Source organism: Pinus tabuliformis, chromosome 6, assembly GCF_031772625.1.
Source record: "Pinus tabuliformis cultivar Carrire ecotype Pingquan chromosome 6, CPIR1, whole genome shotgun sequence".
NCBI classification, from domain to species: Eukaryota; Viridiplantae; Streptophyta; class Pinopsida; order Pinales; family Pinaceae; genus Pinus; species Pinus tabuliformis.
Genome location: NC_142292.1, coordinates 575,289,302 through 575,307,043, shown reverse-complemented (window position 1 = coordinate 575,307,043; position 17,742 = coordinate 575,289,302). Strand labels below are relative to the sequence as shown.

At 36.9% G+C, this 17,742-nt stretch overlaps 1 protein-coding gene across 1 annotated transcript in view; it reads right to left on the bottom strand.

Moving 5' to 3' along the window:
• Nucleotides 1–236: 236 nt before the first annotated feature.
• Nucleotides 237–17,742, bottom strand: part of TCP-1 (T-complex protein 1 alpha subunit) — an 82,389-nt gene continuing 64,883 nt past the window's right edge. Inside the window, exons 9-17 of the mRNA XM_089419239.1 lie at nucleotides 10,887–11,104; nucleotides 10,438–10,534; nucleotides 10,241–10,327; nucleotides 2,256–2,390; nucleotides 1,966–2,070; nucleotides 1,690–1,818; nucleotides 1,470–1,573; nucleotides 835–925; nucleotides 237–728 (exon numbers count right to left, since the gene is read on the bottom strand). Coding sequence (XP_089275365.1) covers nucleotides 645–728; nucleotides 835–925; nucleotides 1,470–1,573; nucleotides 1,690–1,818; nucleotides 1,966–2,070; nucleotides 2,256–2,390; nucleotides 10,241–10,327; nucleotides 10,438–10,534; nucleotides 10,887–11,104 — 1,050 coding nt within the window. The 3' untranslated portion in view covers nucleotides 237–644. The remainder of the gene's footprint in view (nucleotides 729–834; nucleotides 926–1,469; nucleotides 1,574–1,689; nucleotides 1,819–1,965; nucleotides 2,071–2,255; nucleotides 2,391–10,240; nucleotides 10,328–10,437; nucleotides 10,535–10,886; nucleotides 11,105–17,742) is intronic.

Here is a 17,742-nt window from a genome sequence, read left to right as displayed (position 1 = left end):
TCCAACATCGTTTTAATGGTATGAAGCATAGAAAAACACCAATATAAATAAATCTTTCCAGATGCAGCGAAATTTGTCAAGGCAAGCCCCAAAAAATACCACTCGCAAATTCGAAGGGCTGACAAAAACTTGCTGCCAAAAGAAACCAAGATTATCTATAGATGCCAAAATTCTACAACAAAATATCTCCCAAGACCAACGTGCATTGTTGGTGGCAACAAAAATCTTCCTCAGTGTGGTTTGGAATTGCAATAATTGAAAAGAAACAAAGCATACACAACATGGTAGAAATATGAAGACAAATGCCAAATAATTCCTACCATCAATTTCAAATACCTTTGATAAGGAGCTTTTGACCAAACTAGCTCAGAAAAGAAACAAAACTATCAATGCAGGCAGTGCTGCACTAAACAGTATATATTCAAAAGAAAAACCCACAAGAGAGCTCATGTGGTGTCGGTTGCAAATCATAACTTGAAAGCATTACATATGCTTGAAATGCTATAAATATTAGGAGGGCAATTTGCGAAATAAACTCAGCTTTGATATCTCACATAATCCAGCCTCAATTTACTAAATTGAATTCCTCACCGAGTTGTAGCTACTTAATTCTGGATATGGAACTACTTCCATTCCTCACATCTCTAGTCCTCTTCATTTTGGTCCTCCTTGTAAAGCTTTATCATGTCATCAATTCGCATAATTGTTATAGCAGCCTCAGTCGCAAACTGTTAAAGAAAAGTTAGAAAGTTATTAAAGAAAAGAAAAAAACGTTATAAATATGAACAAGCAAAGAAACACACAAGCCCTGAAATTTTGTCTTATAAGTCACACCTGTATAATTTTCACTTTACTCATGGCTGGTTCGAGGACACCTGCTTCGAGATTGTTCCTGACAGTTCCTTTTGCAAGATCAAGTCCCATGCTACAAAAATATATCAAAGATAGTTTTAGAATAAAGTAATAACGCAATGCACAATCATTTGACAGTTCCTTTTGCAAGATCAAGTCCCATGCTACAAAAATATATCAATGATAGTTTTAGAAGAAAGTAATAACGCAATGCACAATCATTCATGCAATAGGCTAAAACAATTGCCAAATTTCAAAACACTAGATTACATTCAATTATTCTCTCTACTTTTCCATCATAGGTTTCAATAGAACTCGTTTGCATTTTTATGCATTTCTACAGCTAAACAATGTTTTCAGAGTTTTAAAAGTAATTATGTTCAAGGGATTTTGGGTTTCAACACTTCGATGTTCTGGCTCTCATTATGAATGAACATAGCATTGCCATCTTGGGAGAAAAATCTAAATGTAAAAAGAAAAAGGGATGTATAAAAGGTTATCCTGCCCATTAATTCATTACTAGTTTTGAAAGTTACCAGGAACCTAAACAAGCAGAAGTTTTCCTTGCAAACACAAAAACAATAATTAAGACAAACAAATTATGGCTTTCTTCATACTTCGAGAGATGTTTTCTGTCAGCCTTTGTCTGAGCACTGTGATGGTAAGCACGCAGTTTAGCAACTAGCTCTGTAGCATCTTTTGCAGCATTTACAGCAAGAACCTGCATTCCACAAACAAAATAAAGATCCATACAACTAAAAACAGGATTAAGACTCTGAACCAAAAAGGTTGCCAAACTGAAAAAACATTCAGCAGATTCAGGAATTATGCCCTCACCTTTGGTATGATCAAAAGAGATTCTGCAAACTCCGCAATAGCAAGTTGTTCCCTAGAACCTAAAGTGGTTGCCAAGTTCTCCAAGTAGACTGATAAAGCTGCTTCAACAGCACCACCACCAGCAACTACCTGCCAAGAAAACAAGGATACCACCTAAATGATGAGCTTGTAGGCAAAAGAAGAAAAAGAAACCACACATTAATATAATAACAAGCCAATTAATAAGGCAAAAATCCAAGCAAACCAAAATAGAACTCTATATAAAAGCTTGTATACCATGTTAGACTCCAATGTCCTTTTCACAATGGACAAGGCATCGTGCATAGACCGTTCCATCTCATCCAACATGTAATCATTAGCACCTCTTAATATTATGGAAACCTGATTCATCACACAAAACAAATGATCTCAAGGCAATTCTGAACCAACCTGATTAAATATAGTTGGAACTACTTTTAAAATCTCTCACACAAAACCAGAGAGAAGGCAAGCACCAAGCAGATAACAACTCTTTCCAGTGCAGAATTACAACTGCAATGCTTAAGAGCAGAACCAACTTTACTTACTGCTCTTGAACTCTTAGCTCCTTTGATCAAAATGGCATCATCATCAGCAATGCGTTCCTCTACAACCTCATCCGCATAACCAAGGAATGATGGATCAAATGTTTCACCCCCTTCCATATCAGCAAATGTAAGAACCTACAAAGCGAATCCAAAAGTGGAGAAAAAACTCGCGAATGAGTAAAAACAGCATGCATTACCTAGAAGCATCTTCCAGAAAATAATATACTAAATGTAAGAATAAACTGTAACACTGTACAAAGATGGTAAGTAAATCCCTCTGATTAATTATCACAAGGCAGATTATGATGATAGCAATTCATTACCCTACATCATATATACTTAAATAGTAATGCCTAGTGCTTTAGTTTAAATCAATTGCTTTGCAAGCAAAACGTTATCTATTTATGAACATTAACTTCAAATACCAGACCACCACCCCCCACCCTCCCCCCCGCACCCCCCACAACACAACCAAATTATATTATTTAAAAAATAAAACCTCACCACTCAACCCATAACAAGATACCACGACCAACCCACACACGACCATATCCCCAAGTCTTTCCAACCTTGCATATCCTCTCTAAAGGTGGATCGTCCAACAATACACAACAAAAGACTGATAAAAACAACAAGAAGAAACAAGTAAAGGCCAATAGATGCTATAACAGCAAACAGAGATCAATTTAAACTCCCGCCAGCATAGCCTTGCAGCAATTCCCACACTGGACATCACAGATTAAAAAACTAATTGATCAAATGGAATTTCTTGCAAGCTTCATTCGAAGGCTACAGACCTCAAAACATCAAAAAACTACAAGAAAGACAAGATCACAGAAAACTCTGTTTAAACAGGAAAGTGAGACACAGCAACAAACCCTTAACTCTTGGGTTCAAATGTTCACATACAGGAGACGGAGACAGTAGACTCAAGCAACAGCCTCTCTAATTTCTTTCAGTACTGTGACCAAAGATACCTAGCCTTCTTCATCAGAGAGATACTTAGCCAAATATGAAATATCCCAGTTTTTGCAGTCAACACATCACAGATGTTGTCCAATCACCTCATACTTTCATGCTGCCCCAACAAATCGAAGTAACAAGAAGCCAACAGAGATTCTTAGATTACAGAGCCGTCAGACCTAAGGTCATCTTGACCTCCTCCCTTAACCTTCATTGACTGACCAACCTGTTTGATACTATTTTGGAGATGTGAACACACATTAAAGTGACAAATAGACGAACTCCAAACAGATACTAGAGCAAGGAGATTCCAAGTTATACATCAAACTATTCTTCAAATTTAATCAAGCAACCAAGGCTCTATCCAAAGTTTCCTTTCTTCAACCTTAAATGGTAGGAGAGTAGGGCTTCCTCATTGCTATGCAACCCAAGCCTCCCCACACCCTGCCACCCCGCCCACCCACCAAACCAATTAAAAAAAAACATTGTACAGCGGAACAAGCTATCATGCATAATGGGGTACAAAACAGAGATAAAATGCCAACTGTGCGATGAAATACAAACCATCCAAACCAATTTACCAAATGAAAATAAAAAATAAAAAAATAAAAACATTGTACAGCGGAACAACCTATCATGCATAATGGGTACAAAACAGAGATAAAATGCCAACTGTGCGATGAAATACAAACCATAAATATAAATATAGGCATCTTGCAACTGTTGAGAAATCTAGGGCATCGAGATCACATGATTTCTCTTCTACTAGTAACTACTTGTGAATACTTTTTACTTTCTTAGATTAAGATCTTCCTTTACTTAGATTATTAGTGTTCCTTTTCATCAAAGAGCTACCAATGCATAAACCATAAAGAGAGAAGAGACAGAATATAGTCTATCAGCCAGAGCCAAAACCTCTCCTTGAGAGGAAAACCCGAACAAATTATTCTTCTTATAGAGACTTCAATTGACAAATACCAAGACCAAGACCCTTGACCTATTTGCCACTACAAGACCAAGACACAAAGCCTCCTTGATGAGATCCTTAGTCAACGATAGTCAACCTTCTGCTTCTTCCTTCTTCTCGGCTTCCCTTCAACTTCGGCTACCTTTTGCTTCAGATCTTCACCAATTTCGACTTTCTAGAATTAGGCCTTCGTTGCATAGGGACTCCTTCTAGGTTGCCTCGACTTCCTCTTAGACTTGTCCTACTTCCAACTCGGCTGCCTAAGAGGACTGTAATTCCTCTTGGTTCTTTCTGCAGCAAAAATCCTCTTCCTTCTTCGCACGTGTCCCAAAACAGATCCAAATAATACCACAGACCTCGCTCTCCCTTTGCTTCACTTCATTGGCTATAGGACTGTCTTTCTTGACCCTTTCACTGATCTTCGCACCACTTACTAACTTCAGAACTTGACCAAAAATCCTTGCTCTGAAATGAGGCCGAGTGGCCTATTTATAGTTATTTGCCATGATAATAAGCCGACATGACTTGGAGATGAGCCGACATGACTTGGAGATAAGCCAACATGTCCTTTGGAGGGATATTATTATTCCTTTTGAACCCGACTTGAAGGGAGATGCGTGTGCTTGTCTTGGAGCGCTATTTACACTTCTCTAATGACTCATACAAAATGTAGCATGCCCAAGAAGGGTCTTTCATACATGACATAGACTCAAATTGACTTTTATGACTAGATGACAAATCCTAAAGGCTCACAATGGGAGCCATCACTAAAAATAAAATTCCTTGCTCATGAAACCCATGAGACAAGCATTACAATAATAATTTTATTTTTCTTCTTTTCATCAATTACATAAAATCACAATTACACGTGTCATTATGAAGACCAAACCTAGTTACACTTTTCAACACTCCCTCTTAACTAGGGAGGTATTCATAATGGTACTTGGTCATTCTCAATCTGAAGAATTTCTCATAAGAAGAGTCGGATTGGTAACCCATCTGTTTAGCATCATATCAACCAACATTGTCACATAGCAAGGCCTTGACTAATAGCTCTATCTCTCCACGAGATCTGAGCACAATGTTGGCGAGACCAATGATGTATAGACACCCTCATCATTGTCTCTCTCAAAACATACCCCACCCGGGTTCTTAGGGTGTGTTCCACCAAGACTATTCTTATCTTGGATTTCGAGTCCTCAAAGAATATTGGTCCTCTACTACCACTCTTATCTTGGATGCCCTAACACATCCTCAAAGAGCATCGGATGTCAGATGTTCACCCAATCCTCCATTATGTCTTCCAAAGCGAAGACAAGAATGATGTGTCTATCTCTCCATCTTAATTAGGGAGGACGTATATATTCCAATAAAGGAATGTACTCATTCTTACAGAAGAAATGTACCTAAGCTCCCTCCTGGCTTAGGAACTTTTGTTGCCAAATTTCTTCCAAGAGAACTTGTTTCCAAGCTCCCTCTTAATTAGGGACCTACAGCAACTCCTCAAATGGAGATGATGGGGCAATCACCTGCGTGAAAAACTCCTCACGATGTCATTAACTTCTTTTCGTTATTCATGAGTGTTCATGTTTTGGGACTTTTTCATAGGACATAGACCAACCATCACTTTCATCCATGAGTCCGTCATGTCATCATCAGAAAGTGATTCGTCAGCCTATATTTGGCTTCCTTCATGCCATGTTGCCTTCTTCATGCCATATTTCCTTAAGGATCTTTCATCCTACTACATGGGCATTGGTGGTGGAAGATATCCATAGCTCTTCCCTTGGCAACCCTGCATAAGCCCATCCAAATATTTGTTCAAAAATAAGAAATGAACATTTAATCAAAATTACCTTTGTGATGGTCTTTCATCATGACATCTTCTAGTTTGCATCAACATCCTCCATACATATCGACACGTCTCCCAAAGATATATATATATATTGTCAAGGGTCTCTTTCCTTTTCAAACTTCATCAAAGTCTACATATCTTTCTTGGAAATATCCTAATCAGATCTCTTGGTCTTTGGATGTTGATTGCCTTTTTCCATGGTTGCATATCCCACAATCTCTTCCTTCCTTTCTTCATACATTTCATTCCTAGGAATTTCCAATCAGAATTCCTCCAATTAATGTCAACCACCTCATATTACATATTTACATATGAGGACATATTATGTTGATTTCATCTAATGAATGTGTGACCCATGCATTCTTGCATCCCTTCGAGGGAGGAGATCCTTCCTTTTGATTATGCTCTCAAGATAGAGCATTGATCCTTGTTACCTGCAACCATATGAGATGATTCTACAATATCGAATGTAAGCATACATACCTCATTTTCCTTTGGGTCATCCAGACTTCCTACAAAGCATCCTTGATTGAAAGAGCTTCAATCCCTTGATTTACTTCACCTTTTATGTCATACCATCATCCCATGAAATCCACAAGTTTGGAATTCTTGATGAAACACTTGCTTCCTCTCTTGATCGGTGAACCTTTCAATGAAGATTCCATCAAAGAATCTTAAGGATCTAGAGTATCCCCATCCAGCAAATGTTTCCTTTTGATAGATGTATGATGAGCCTTGTACTAGATGACCTTTTTCCTTCTCTTCCATAAGTGCCACCTATGTTACAAATGAGGTTTCCAAGAGCTATATCCTTCCATAGTTGACTGCCATACTTCAACCATCTTTCATGCCTTTTCTATGTTGATGTCACGAGCTCTTGCTTTTAATGCTTTTATGATGCCTTGATGCATCCCATCATTTTCTTAGTGAATCATAATAGTCATATATTTCAACAGAAGACTTAGGAACTTGAAAAGATCTTATGTGAGGAAGACTATCTCAGTAATAGAGATCTCTTACTTCCTCTTTCTTGGACTTCTTCTTTTCAACTTCCTCTACTTCTTTGGTGATATGGGCTTCTTCTCTTCCTCTTTTGTTATTGTCCTTCTTGGTCTTAGGACAATCTCTTTTGTAGTGTCCATATTCTTGACACCCATAGCATTGAATCTTAGCCATGTCCCTTTTCTTTTTCCAAGAACCAAACTTTCCACCCTTTCTCCTTGTCATTGTAGCATAAGCTTGATTTTGCTCACCTGCTCCCACATCAAATTTGGCCTTTAGTCTAGATTCTTCAATCTTGCACAGTGACCATAGATCTTGGAATGGAGTAGCTTCTTTCTTCCCATAAATACTTGAAGTAAAGTTACCCCACTCCTCCAGTAGTGCATTTAGTACAATTGTAGTCATTTCTCTATCAAACATGACTTCTCCCAGATCTTGTAGTTGATCCCAGATTTTAGATATCCTCATAAAGTATGAGGTTATTATTTCTTCTCTTGACATCATCTTGTAGAGTTCTTACCTTAATGAGATGACTTCTCCAGTAGTGCTTACGGAATACAACTTTACCAGTTTGTCATAGATTTCTTTTGAAGTTTCAAGTTTAGATACATATGGGATGAGGGGATCCTTGATGGATTCTATGAGAATCCTTTGAGCCCTAACTCCCCCTTCATATACTTGGCAAGAGCTTGAGCATCTTCCTCTCTTGGTTTAGTGATAGATCCTTTAACATGTTCCATAACCTCGTTTTCAATGAGATTTGCATCTGTCATTTTCTTCCATGCAATATAGTTTGAAGCCCCAACCAATTTGTTACTTTCCTTGCAAAAAGACATTTTGACATATTCAAATGTGGACATAAATATACTTACTTGATAGGATGCTCCTTCTCCTTTCTACTTCCTTGATGTTGATAATGATATAAAGAATAGAAAATTTCTCCATGATGAAGGTAGTTTTCTTCAATAATGATCCTTGATCTCACAAAGAGGGAGATCCCTTTTGTAGTGAAGTCTTGTTGATGAAGAACAAAGACTTCTTGATGATGTCTTCAATGGTAGGAATCTAGGATTTTTGATGCTTTCTTTGTAGATCTTGACTTCAAGATTATCTTCGCTTTGATGTCTTCCTTCAGATTTGATCCTTGAGTGTCCCTTGATAAGATGCCCTTCCTTGACTTAGTCACCTTAGCTCTAATACCATGTTGAGAAATCTAGGGCATTGAAATCAAGTGATTTGTCTTCTATTAGTAACTACTTGTGAATGCTTTTTACTTTCTTAGATTAGGATCTTCCTTTACTTAGATTATTAGTGTTCTTTTTCATCAAACAGCGACCAATGCATAAACCATAAAGAGACAAGAGACACGGAATATAGGATATCAACCAGGGCCAAAACCACTCCTTCTTGAGAGGAAAGCCCGAACAAATTCTTCTTCTTATAGAGACTTCAATTGACGAATACCAAGACCAAGACCCTTGACCTATTTGCCACTCCAAGACCAAGACACAAAGCCTCCTTGATGAGAACTTTAGTCAATGATAGTTAACATTCTGCTTCTTCCTTCTTCTCAACTTCCCTTCAACTTTGGCTACCTTCTACTTCAGATCTTCACTAGTTTCGGCCTTCTAGAATTAGGCCTTCTTTGTATAGGGACTCCTTCTAGCTTGCCTCGGCTTCCTCTTAGACTTGTCCTACATCCAACTCAGCTGCCTAAGAGGACTGTAATTTCTCTGGATTCTTTCTGCAGCAAAAATCCTCTTCCTTCTTTGCAAAATCACAATTACACATGTCATTATGAAGACCGAACCTAATTACACTTTTCAACAACTACCACTGCCACAACAATTATTGTCTAATTCACACCAGTTAGAAACTAATTGCAACACCATAGACATTGGTACAAGTACAAGTAACATGGGCAACCCTTGAAAATAAACCACTAGTTGCAACCAAGCAGCTACTTGGGAATTATTTCAGTGTCTGAAAAAACTAGGGCCCTCAAATTATTCAAATACATTTCACCCTACAACTTAGAGGGGAAAACAAGTGTTGTAGGCATTCAATATAATGCCTCAAGTACAGAAAAATGAAAACATATATAAAGTAATCAAAGGTCAATACCCATCCATGAAATTATTGACCAAAAAATATTGACCAGACCTTATATTTTAGCTACTTTTTGTTGGAAAATCAAAGAGTTTGTAGATTAGAATTAATTTTCCTTTCATGATAATTACTTGTGATAGTTGTTGGCATTTTATTAATTTTTATTTTTCTTCTTCATGAAGCAATTATCAAAACATGAAGATCACAAAACACAAAGAACGCAAGATACAAGCTCCACACCAGGGCAAAACCCCACAACTTGGGGAAACCCCGAACAATCCTCTTCTTATAGAATCATATCAAAATGAAACCTTCAAGACCCAAAGACTAAAGTCAAACCTCCTCCAAGCACCAAGTCAACCCTCACAAAATATATCCTCCAAAAGAGTCCAAGTCCACCAAGGTCAACTAGAGTCAAAGTCCTTCCAAACAGTACAAGTCAAAGTCTCAGCCACTTGTTACAGGACTCATGACAATTATTCTTATGACATGACAAACCCTCGCACATGTGAGCTAAATTAGATCAGATTTCAGACTTCTACTTCTTCACTTGGATTCTCTTCTCGTTTCCTTGCCCTCACTCTTGTTTTTACTTACGTTCTTGGTGCAGATCGAACTTACTTTCTCTCCAAATGAATCGAACCTTTCTTTCTTTATATAGTCTTCACAATAGGTCAAATATTCCTTTTCTTAGGCCGACTTGATCTTGACTTGAGCCGACTTGGTCTTGGAGGTCTCCTTGACTTTCTAGACTCAAAAATAAATTCTTTTACATGTTACAATTTGCCCAAATGGGTCTTATACAATTAATATTGACTCTCTTGACTCATGACACTTATTCTTATGACATGACAAACCCTAAAAGCATGAAGAATATGCTTAGCCTAGTTGACCAAAAAGAAGCATGAAACCCATGCTTGAAAATAATATTTCTTCTTCTTCTTTTGCTTATTACAAAAGATATACATAATGACACGAGTACAAAGACAGTTATGAAGACCGAAACTAGTTACCTTTCCAACACTTTTCAGAATACTTTTAACATCACTTTCCCTTGTCCCTACTGGCACCATTGTGCAATAACCGTACCTGAGTAGCACCAGTTGCCTTGGCTACATGACGCAAGTCTTCCTTGCGTACACGGCGAACAGCAATAGCCCCAGCTTCTACAAAGTACTGCACATGGATAGTCAGAAAAATGAATTAGCTCACTGATCCAGATATTAGTGATAGTTTCAAATTTCTTTATTGCAAACACTATAAACGTACACAACAGAAAAATGCACCTTAAGAGCCATGTCATCTATTCCTTTTGTTGTCAATATGACATTTGCACCAGCTTTCAAGAGCTTCTCAATACGTTCCTTTGTTATATCCGATTCTCTGTAAAAAAATGTTCACTATGGTATGTCAATAATAACCATAAAGAGCCTATCTCAACAGGTGTAGAATGTGGCCTACTGATCTGCAAACATCTAAACCAGGCTAAGGTTGCACCATTGAAATCCATGCATAGCACTCTGGTCTGAAAACAACCAATTTATACCCTAGCTCCCCAAAAGCAAGGCTAATCAAAGCATTGCCATTGAAAACCATGATATTTCACACCTTTCTAATATCATTCACAAATATTTGCATATAATATTTTGCAGAAGTTAAAGGTCTAGCTGTATGAGTGGCTTCACATGCAAGTGGAGCAAAAAAAGTTATATATTAGTTAGTTTATGTCTACTACCTTTCACGAATTTTATCAAGCTCCCTTGGATCACTCACAAGAACCTGCACTCCCATCTGCAATTTAGTCCTCTGAAGATTGAAATCCAAACATGCAATTTTTGCCGGTGCCACTCTTGTAGGCATTCCTTGAGCTGCACGACCAGTATTTAAAGCATACCCATTCAATAGATAACTATCTTTTGAACTTTGCCCGTGTGCCTTCAAAATATTGACGCCCTGAGTAATAAAAATCAAAGCATCATATCCTTAACAGTATTACCATTTGTCCTATGCAATAAAAAAATCTATCCATTAGTTTCTCATGAGGTCAAACCAACTGCCAGATTGTTTCCACTGATATAAATTTCCTTGCATTGACAATAATATAAAACTATAAGAGCCATGAAAAAGCTTAGGCAAACAGTGCAGTCTCAACCACATCAATCCAGAATAATGCACTCCCATATTTTTTTCTGTAAAGTTTCCAGAAACAGTGCTTGCCAACCACACAGACATCCAAACTCATTTCTGTGTATATTTCTTTATTATGGTGCAGGATGCAATGGAAAAGTATAATACATGAACTTGCTCCTCAATGGCTCACATCTATCCAATGTTCCACCAAGTTTCCAGGACAAGGGGACACAGGAACGGGGAGTCACACAGGAGGGCATGTGTGGGAGCATACACAAATTTTAGGGAAATTTGGGGTATGTATGTAAATACGATTCAAATTTAAATTCAATAATAAAATATATTGATTCATACATCATATATGATTCGATGAAATAGAAATAGTAAAATATTGTATACAATGATTATAATTCATCATTTGTTATTCTAAAATCTGTACAGAACTAAGCAAAATAGTAGAGACTAAAGTTTGAAGACTGGAATAGTAAATTGAAATTACTCAAACTCAAAATAGTAGAGTGATGGGTCAGATACTCGGTCTGAGGTCATCAATATCTAGACTCAGGACTCAAAAGTTAAAACTGAAAATGAATAATAAACAATGAATCAATGTCATCAAAACCGGACTGGTCATCAAACTCATTGACCCCAAAACCGGGAACCAAAAAAAAAGACCAAAAAATACATAAATATTCATGTACATCCATATGAATCCAAGTCATTATACACAAATATGAAAAATTCTCATATATATACATATATATCAAGGGTGAATATAACCAAAATAGCACCAAGTGCAATCCATCTTTGAAAAAGAAAAAAATACATCAACAAAGAGGCTCTAGATGGCCTCTATAGTCCTAAAAAATTCATGCTACAACAAATACCAACATATCATCAAAATCAATGCCCATATTGGGATTCTCATTACCAAGATTCAATATCACCCTCTATGCATTAAAATAAAAAGAAAAGCTTAACATGTCAACTAGAGATTTTGTCTGAGTGATGGGTACATTTTTACAAGGGCCATGACAGAGGAGTTCAACATCGAGGTACATAGAGGGCTTGGTGCTCTCGATTAAATGCTAGTTCCATCATATAGGATAGAATCCAATGGAAACGCTGCAATTACCCCATTCCTGGAATCCTGAAAACTGTTAAGTCTGTTGTATTTTGAGTTGCATTTTACAACCAACAATAAAATTAAAAAATAAAAACAAAAAAAAATAAAAAAAAATCCATCTCAAACACCCTGAAACAATTAATGGTAATGTTAAAAATTTGAGAGGAGAGATGCCCCGGAGCCCCCCATTTTGAAGGGGAATGCCCACAAGCATCCCCTTTTAAGCGTGGATGCCCACACACACCCCTTTTGGGGAAATGCATCCCCACGTTCGAGAAACATTTCCCATGTTCCACAAAAGGGAGACATGGGAAAATGTTTCCCAGGCATTCCCCCATCCCAGAAGAGCACGGGAAACGTGGGGAGCACGCCCGCTACCCTGGGGGACATGTCCCCATGGAACATTGCAACTATCCATATGCACGTATGACCATGCCTGGACACAGTTCATATAGGTTTGTATAGTAAATATCCAAAATGTAAAATGAGCTGAAAATATGTTTCCACCACAATATCATATCCTATACCACTCAACACTATAGACTCCAATCCTATAAGTGAATTTCTAGGTATCACTCTGAATCCTTGTAAAAACCTTGAAGTAACAACAAATCAACATTTAATTCTGCAGCCCTTTGGATCCTTATATAGCTTACTCTTTTATATAATTAAAAGGACAAACTCCAAGAAGACAAACCAACATCAAGCCTAGAGACCATACGCACCAAGGCCATGTACATAAAGGTGAGTGGACCTCATAGAGAATCTGAGAAAAGCCAGATAAGCAGAAGCAGATAATCACAAAGACCAAGTTATTCTCTGCCCTACAAAATAAGCCTAGACGAGATCACTAGTAATATTGTTTAAACCGCAACTATAATTCATGGCATCGAACTGTCTCTGGACCTCTGCATTACACAAAATCTAAATTTAGAAGTACTCAATCTGGGAACCAAGATTGCCAAAAGAAAATAAGACCAGCATTAAATATACTAGCATAGATGAAGCATATCCATAGTGTGTATGAGAAATCTCTAGGCAACGATGTTATAAGTTGTTTCAATAGAGTGTTGAAATCTTAAGGAAGTTGAAATCAGTGTTAGCAGACTCAACAAGCACTCGCTAGTCCAAGTCAGCTCAGCCAACAAACGATCAGATTCAAATATGGGTGAGTCAAACTAGCGTTGACCAAGTTTGACTAGTGGTCAACACAAGTTTTGTTGAAAAATGTAACTAGTGTCGGTCTTCATAATTGTATTTGAATCATGATGTAATGTATTTGTCAAAAGAAAGAAAGAGACTTTATTATAAAAGAAATTGACTTATTAAAGCATGGGTTTCATTAAAGCATGCTTGGGTCAATGGTTCTTAGGTCAAAGCCTCCATTGTAGGCTTTTGGGATTTATGTCAATAGCCCTAGTCCTTGTCATCATGTAAAAGAGTCAAAGACCCTTCTTGGGCTTCATCTATCAAGAAAGAAATTTATTTTAATGTAAAACAGGTATTTTAAGTTTCCTCCACCAAGTTGGCCTCAATAAGGACAAGTCGGCCTCAGCAAGGGAATTTGACCTCACAAATTCACTATATAAATGCAACAACTCGACCCCATTTGGAGCACATTCACAAGCAGTTGTTGGAGGCAGAAAAATGTGTGAAATTCAAGGAAGAGGAAGGAAACCATAGTGAAGGAGAAGCATGTCTTTGTCAACCATAAGAAGTCGAATTCTCTCTCTATGTCTCACACATGCCAAGTTGGTGGGTTGCCGGAAGGGCCGAAATTGCAGTACTATAGCTGGGCCAAAATTCTGGAGTTGTTGGGCCGAAATTCTGGATTGTTGTTGGGTTGTAGCTGTTGGACAGAAGAAACTACTGGAGTTTGTTGAATCATATTGGAAGGTTGACTTGGTGGAAGAGGAAGGTTTTTTGCTCAAGACTAAGGTCTTGGTTTATCTCAATTTCATTAGTGGAAGAGTTTGACTAAGTTTTCCCTTAAAGAGAGGTTTTAGCCCGAGCTAAATGCCTACATCTGGTGTCGTTGATCTTCATGTTTTGTTTTTGATGATTGCTTGATCAAACAAAGATAAAAGAAGAACATAAAGGGAAGATAATAAGAGTACAAGAATATCACAAGCAATTATCAATATAAAAGAATCTTTCTGCCTTTCTGATTTTCTAACATGGTATCAGAGCTAAGGTGAAGAAGGAAGAGAAAGGAAGCTTGAAGATCTACTGAAATGGTCAAAAGAAATAATCATATAAGAGAAAGGTCTACTATTATATCAAGAAAAGGCGAGATGACAATAAAGTTTGAAAACAAGCTAGAAGGAGGCTTCAACTACATGGCATGGAAAAAGAGGATAGATCTTATTCTCGCTAAGCATAAAGTTTTGGATCTTGTTCAAGGAAAAGTCAAGAAACCTACAGATGATGCAAGAAAGGAGAAATTCGGAGAAGCTGAAATCTTGGCCATGAATTTGACAGTACATGGAGTAAAATACAATCTAAACCCATACATATCCAACATAGATTTTGCTCAAGAAATGTATGAAGCCCTCTCCAAGTTGTTCACCATTAAGAATATTGATCAGATAGCTAGTCTCAAGAATGAACTAAAAACAATAAAGATGACAAAAGATGATATCGTTCATCATACTTTTTAAGGATCTCTAGAATAAGAGATGAACTCCAAGCGATTGATGAAGTTATACCTGAGAAAGAACTCGTGATTGCTACACTACTAGGTCTATCAAAGTCTTGGAGTTATTTTGCATCAGGAATTAGCAATTGGAAAGATACTCCAACCTTTGAAAAAAATGTGGAATGCATATATTCAAGAAGAAGCTCACTTATCATTAGTAAGTAACAAGGAGGACGAAAAGGACAACACTTTTAATGCTTTGTTCATCACAAGAAGAAGGTAACAAAGAAAAAAAGGTTGATCTATCAAAGATCGAATGCTACAATTGTCATAAGATGGGAAACTACAAAAGCCAATATCCTAAAAATCCAAGAAACAAGAAGATAGAAAGAGAACGTGCAAATGTTGTTGATGAAGCTCCACCCAAGAAGAACAAGACAAAAGAAGTTGAAGTCAAAGATCTATTTTCTAGAGACTCTTAGGGATATTATCCCTTGCATATCCTTCTACTTTAAGTTTTGCAATGTTTTCTTTTATGTTTTGATCTTTGGAGTTTGTAGATCTAATATATCCTTTTAGAAATTTTTGAATTGTTTTGATAAGTTGTAGGAATAATCAGAAAGATTAAATTAAGAGGGAGCCTTCACCATTTTACCAAAAGATAATTATCTTGTTCCTTGTTTCCTCTTTTATGTTTCATTTCCTTCTCACATCGAGATTTATTTGTATTGTATACTAATAACCTTTCCCTTATATTTTCCTTGGTCAGGAAAGCTTGCAAAATGCACAAAGCTTATGGAGGAGACTTCAAACAAAAGACTTGAAACATGAAAGAAATCCTGTTGCAAAGGAAGCCATTCAAGAACTTAAGTCCTGCAAGGTATGTCTTAGACTACAAGTTTTGTTACAAGGCTCTCGTCATGCAAAAGGTATGATCATTCTTCTTCTTATGATAACTAACATCTTTATGTCTAGGGTTTTGAATTACAAAGATTCTTGTTAGGGTGATTAATCATTAGATTGAATCTACCCTTGTTATATTGTCTCTTGTTAGTTGACCATTCTTGTGAAACCCTAACCCTTAGGGTTCACTATAAAACCCTAGCCTTTCAAAGCTAAGGGTATGACAATGTTAATAATGAAACCCTAGTCTACTTAGGGTTGTTGATAAAGTCTAGAAATCCTATTCTTTTGAAGTTTGGGTTTTGATAATATCGTGGTAAAAACCTTAGTCCCTTAGGGTTTGTTGTTAATGTCTATATTATATAATGAAACCCTTGATTTTTAGGGTTTGGTGAATTAGGGTTTATGAACAAACCCTTCTAATAACTAAAGTAATATCCTAGGAATGAAACCCTAGGTATATATTCATATAATCGAAACCCTAGCCTAGTCAAAATTGTTCAATGTATTGATCTTGGGTTTATCTAGTAGATATTGATGTGAAATGCTAGTGCATCCTAAATATGTATATGCGAGCATGCTAACTTAATTGTTGGTACTCGGGTTTTAGTTTGTGAAATCTAGGGCTTGTAAAGTTTTCAATTATTGATATGATTTAGCTTTCATGATAAAATATAGGGTTTGCAACAAACCCTAGTAGAGTCTGACATGTAATTCTAAAAGTATATTGTTAAAACCTTAGATGTATAGTACTATTATTGGATTTTTATTTGATTTGCTAATATCGAAGGCTTTGTGTCTCAAAATATGGAGTCTAGGGTTTATGACAAAACCCTAGCAAGTTGTTGAAGTTTAGAATATAATAAATGTGACCATTGTTAACGTAACTAGGTTTAGGTATTTGATGTCTAAAATTAGAATGTTTTGATGATCCCATTGTAATAATATGATTTTGATATAGTTAACTTCATGCTTCTATATATTTGTATTTGATTGTACTTGCTATTAAAGTTTTGCAGGTACATTATCTTCAAGATGTTGAAAATGTTCATAATTGAAGATGATAATAATGATGAGCATGATGAAGGAAGCTATAAGAATGATGATGATCAAGATGACCTTGATGCCATGAGAAAGAATGAAGCCTTGAAAGGTTGAAGTTTCTTCAATGTTATAAAAGAAGATAGTTGTTGATCTCCCTAAGTTGAGAGGGAGGGCATAATATCACAGTCATAGCAAATGCCTTGAAGAAAGAAAGAAACCGAGGAATGAATGAAAGCACTACAGATGGATTTGTAAACAAAATACTTGTGAAGTTCTGAGGGTGTATTTGGTGCTACTAAAGAAATGAGAGAAGAAAGCTTTTGACAAAGTTATATCTAGATAACTTGATGATGATATAAACAGCATCAAAATAATTGAGGACCCTGAATGTTTGTGTTTACTTGCATATATTTAAAGGTTTATCACTGATTGGCGTTGCGATTGTGCAGGATATCTCCGTAAAAAGATTGAGCGATTGAAGCATGCTTGCAGTGGTAGATATATTTCTAATTTAGTTGATAAGGAGAGATGAAGCATCTTGTGGCAACAAGATGTTTGGGAGGACATCTTGTGGCCTATGTGTTGATGTCTAGATCCTGAAGTAGGGAGGGTGGCATTGGTCATGAAGCTCCAACCTTAGATATGCACCCAGATCCTTGGGTTGGTGTTAGAGCTTAAAAGCCTGATGGTACCTAAAATGGCTAAAGCTTGAGTACACCTAAGTTCCACTCGATTAGAGTACCCAGGTCA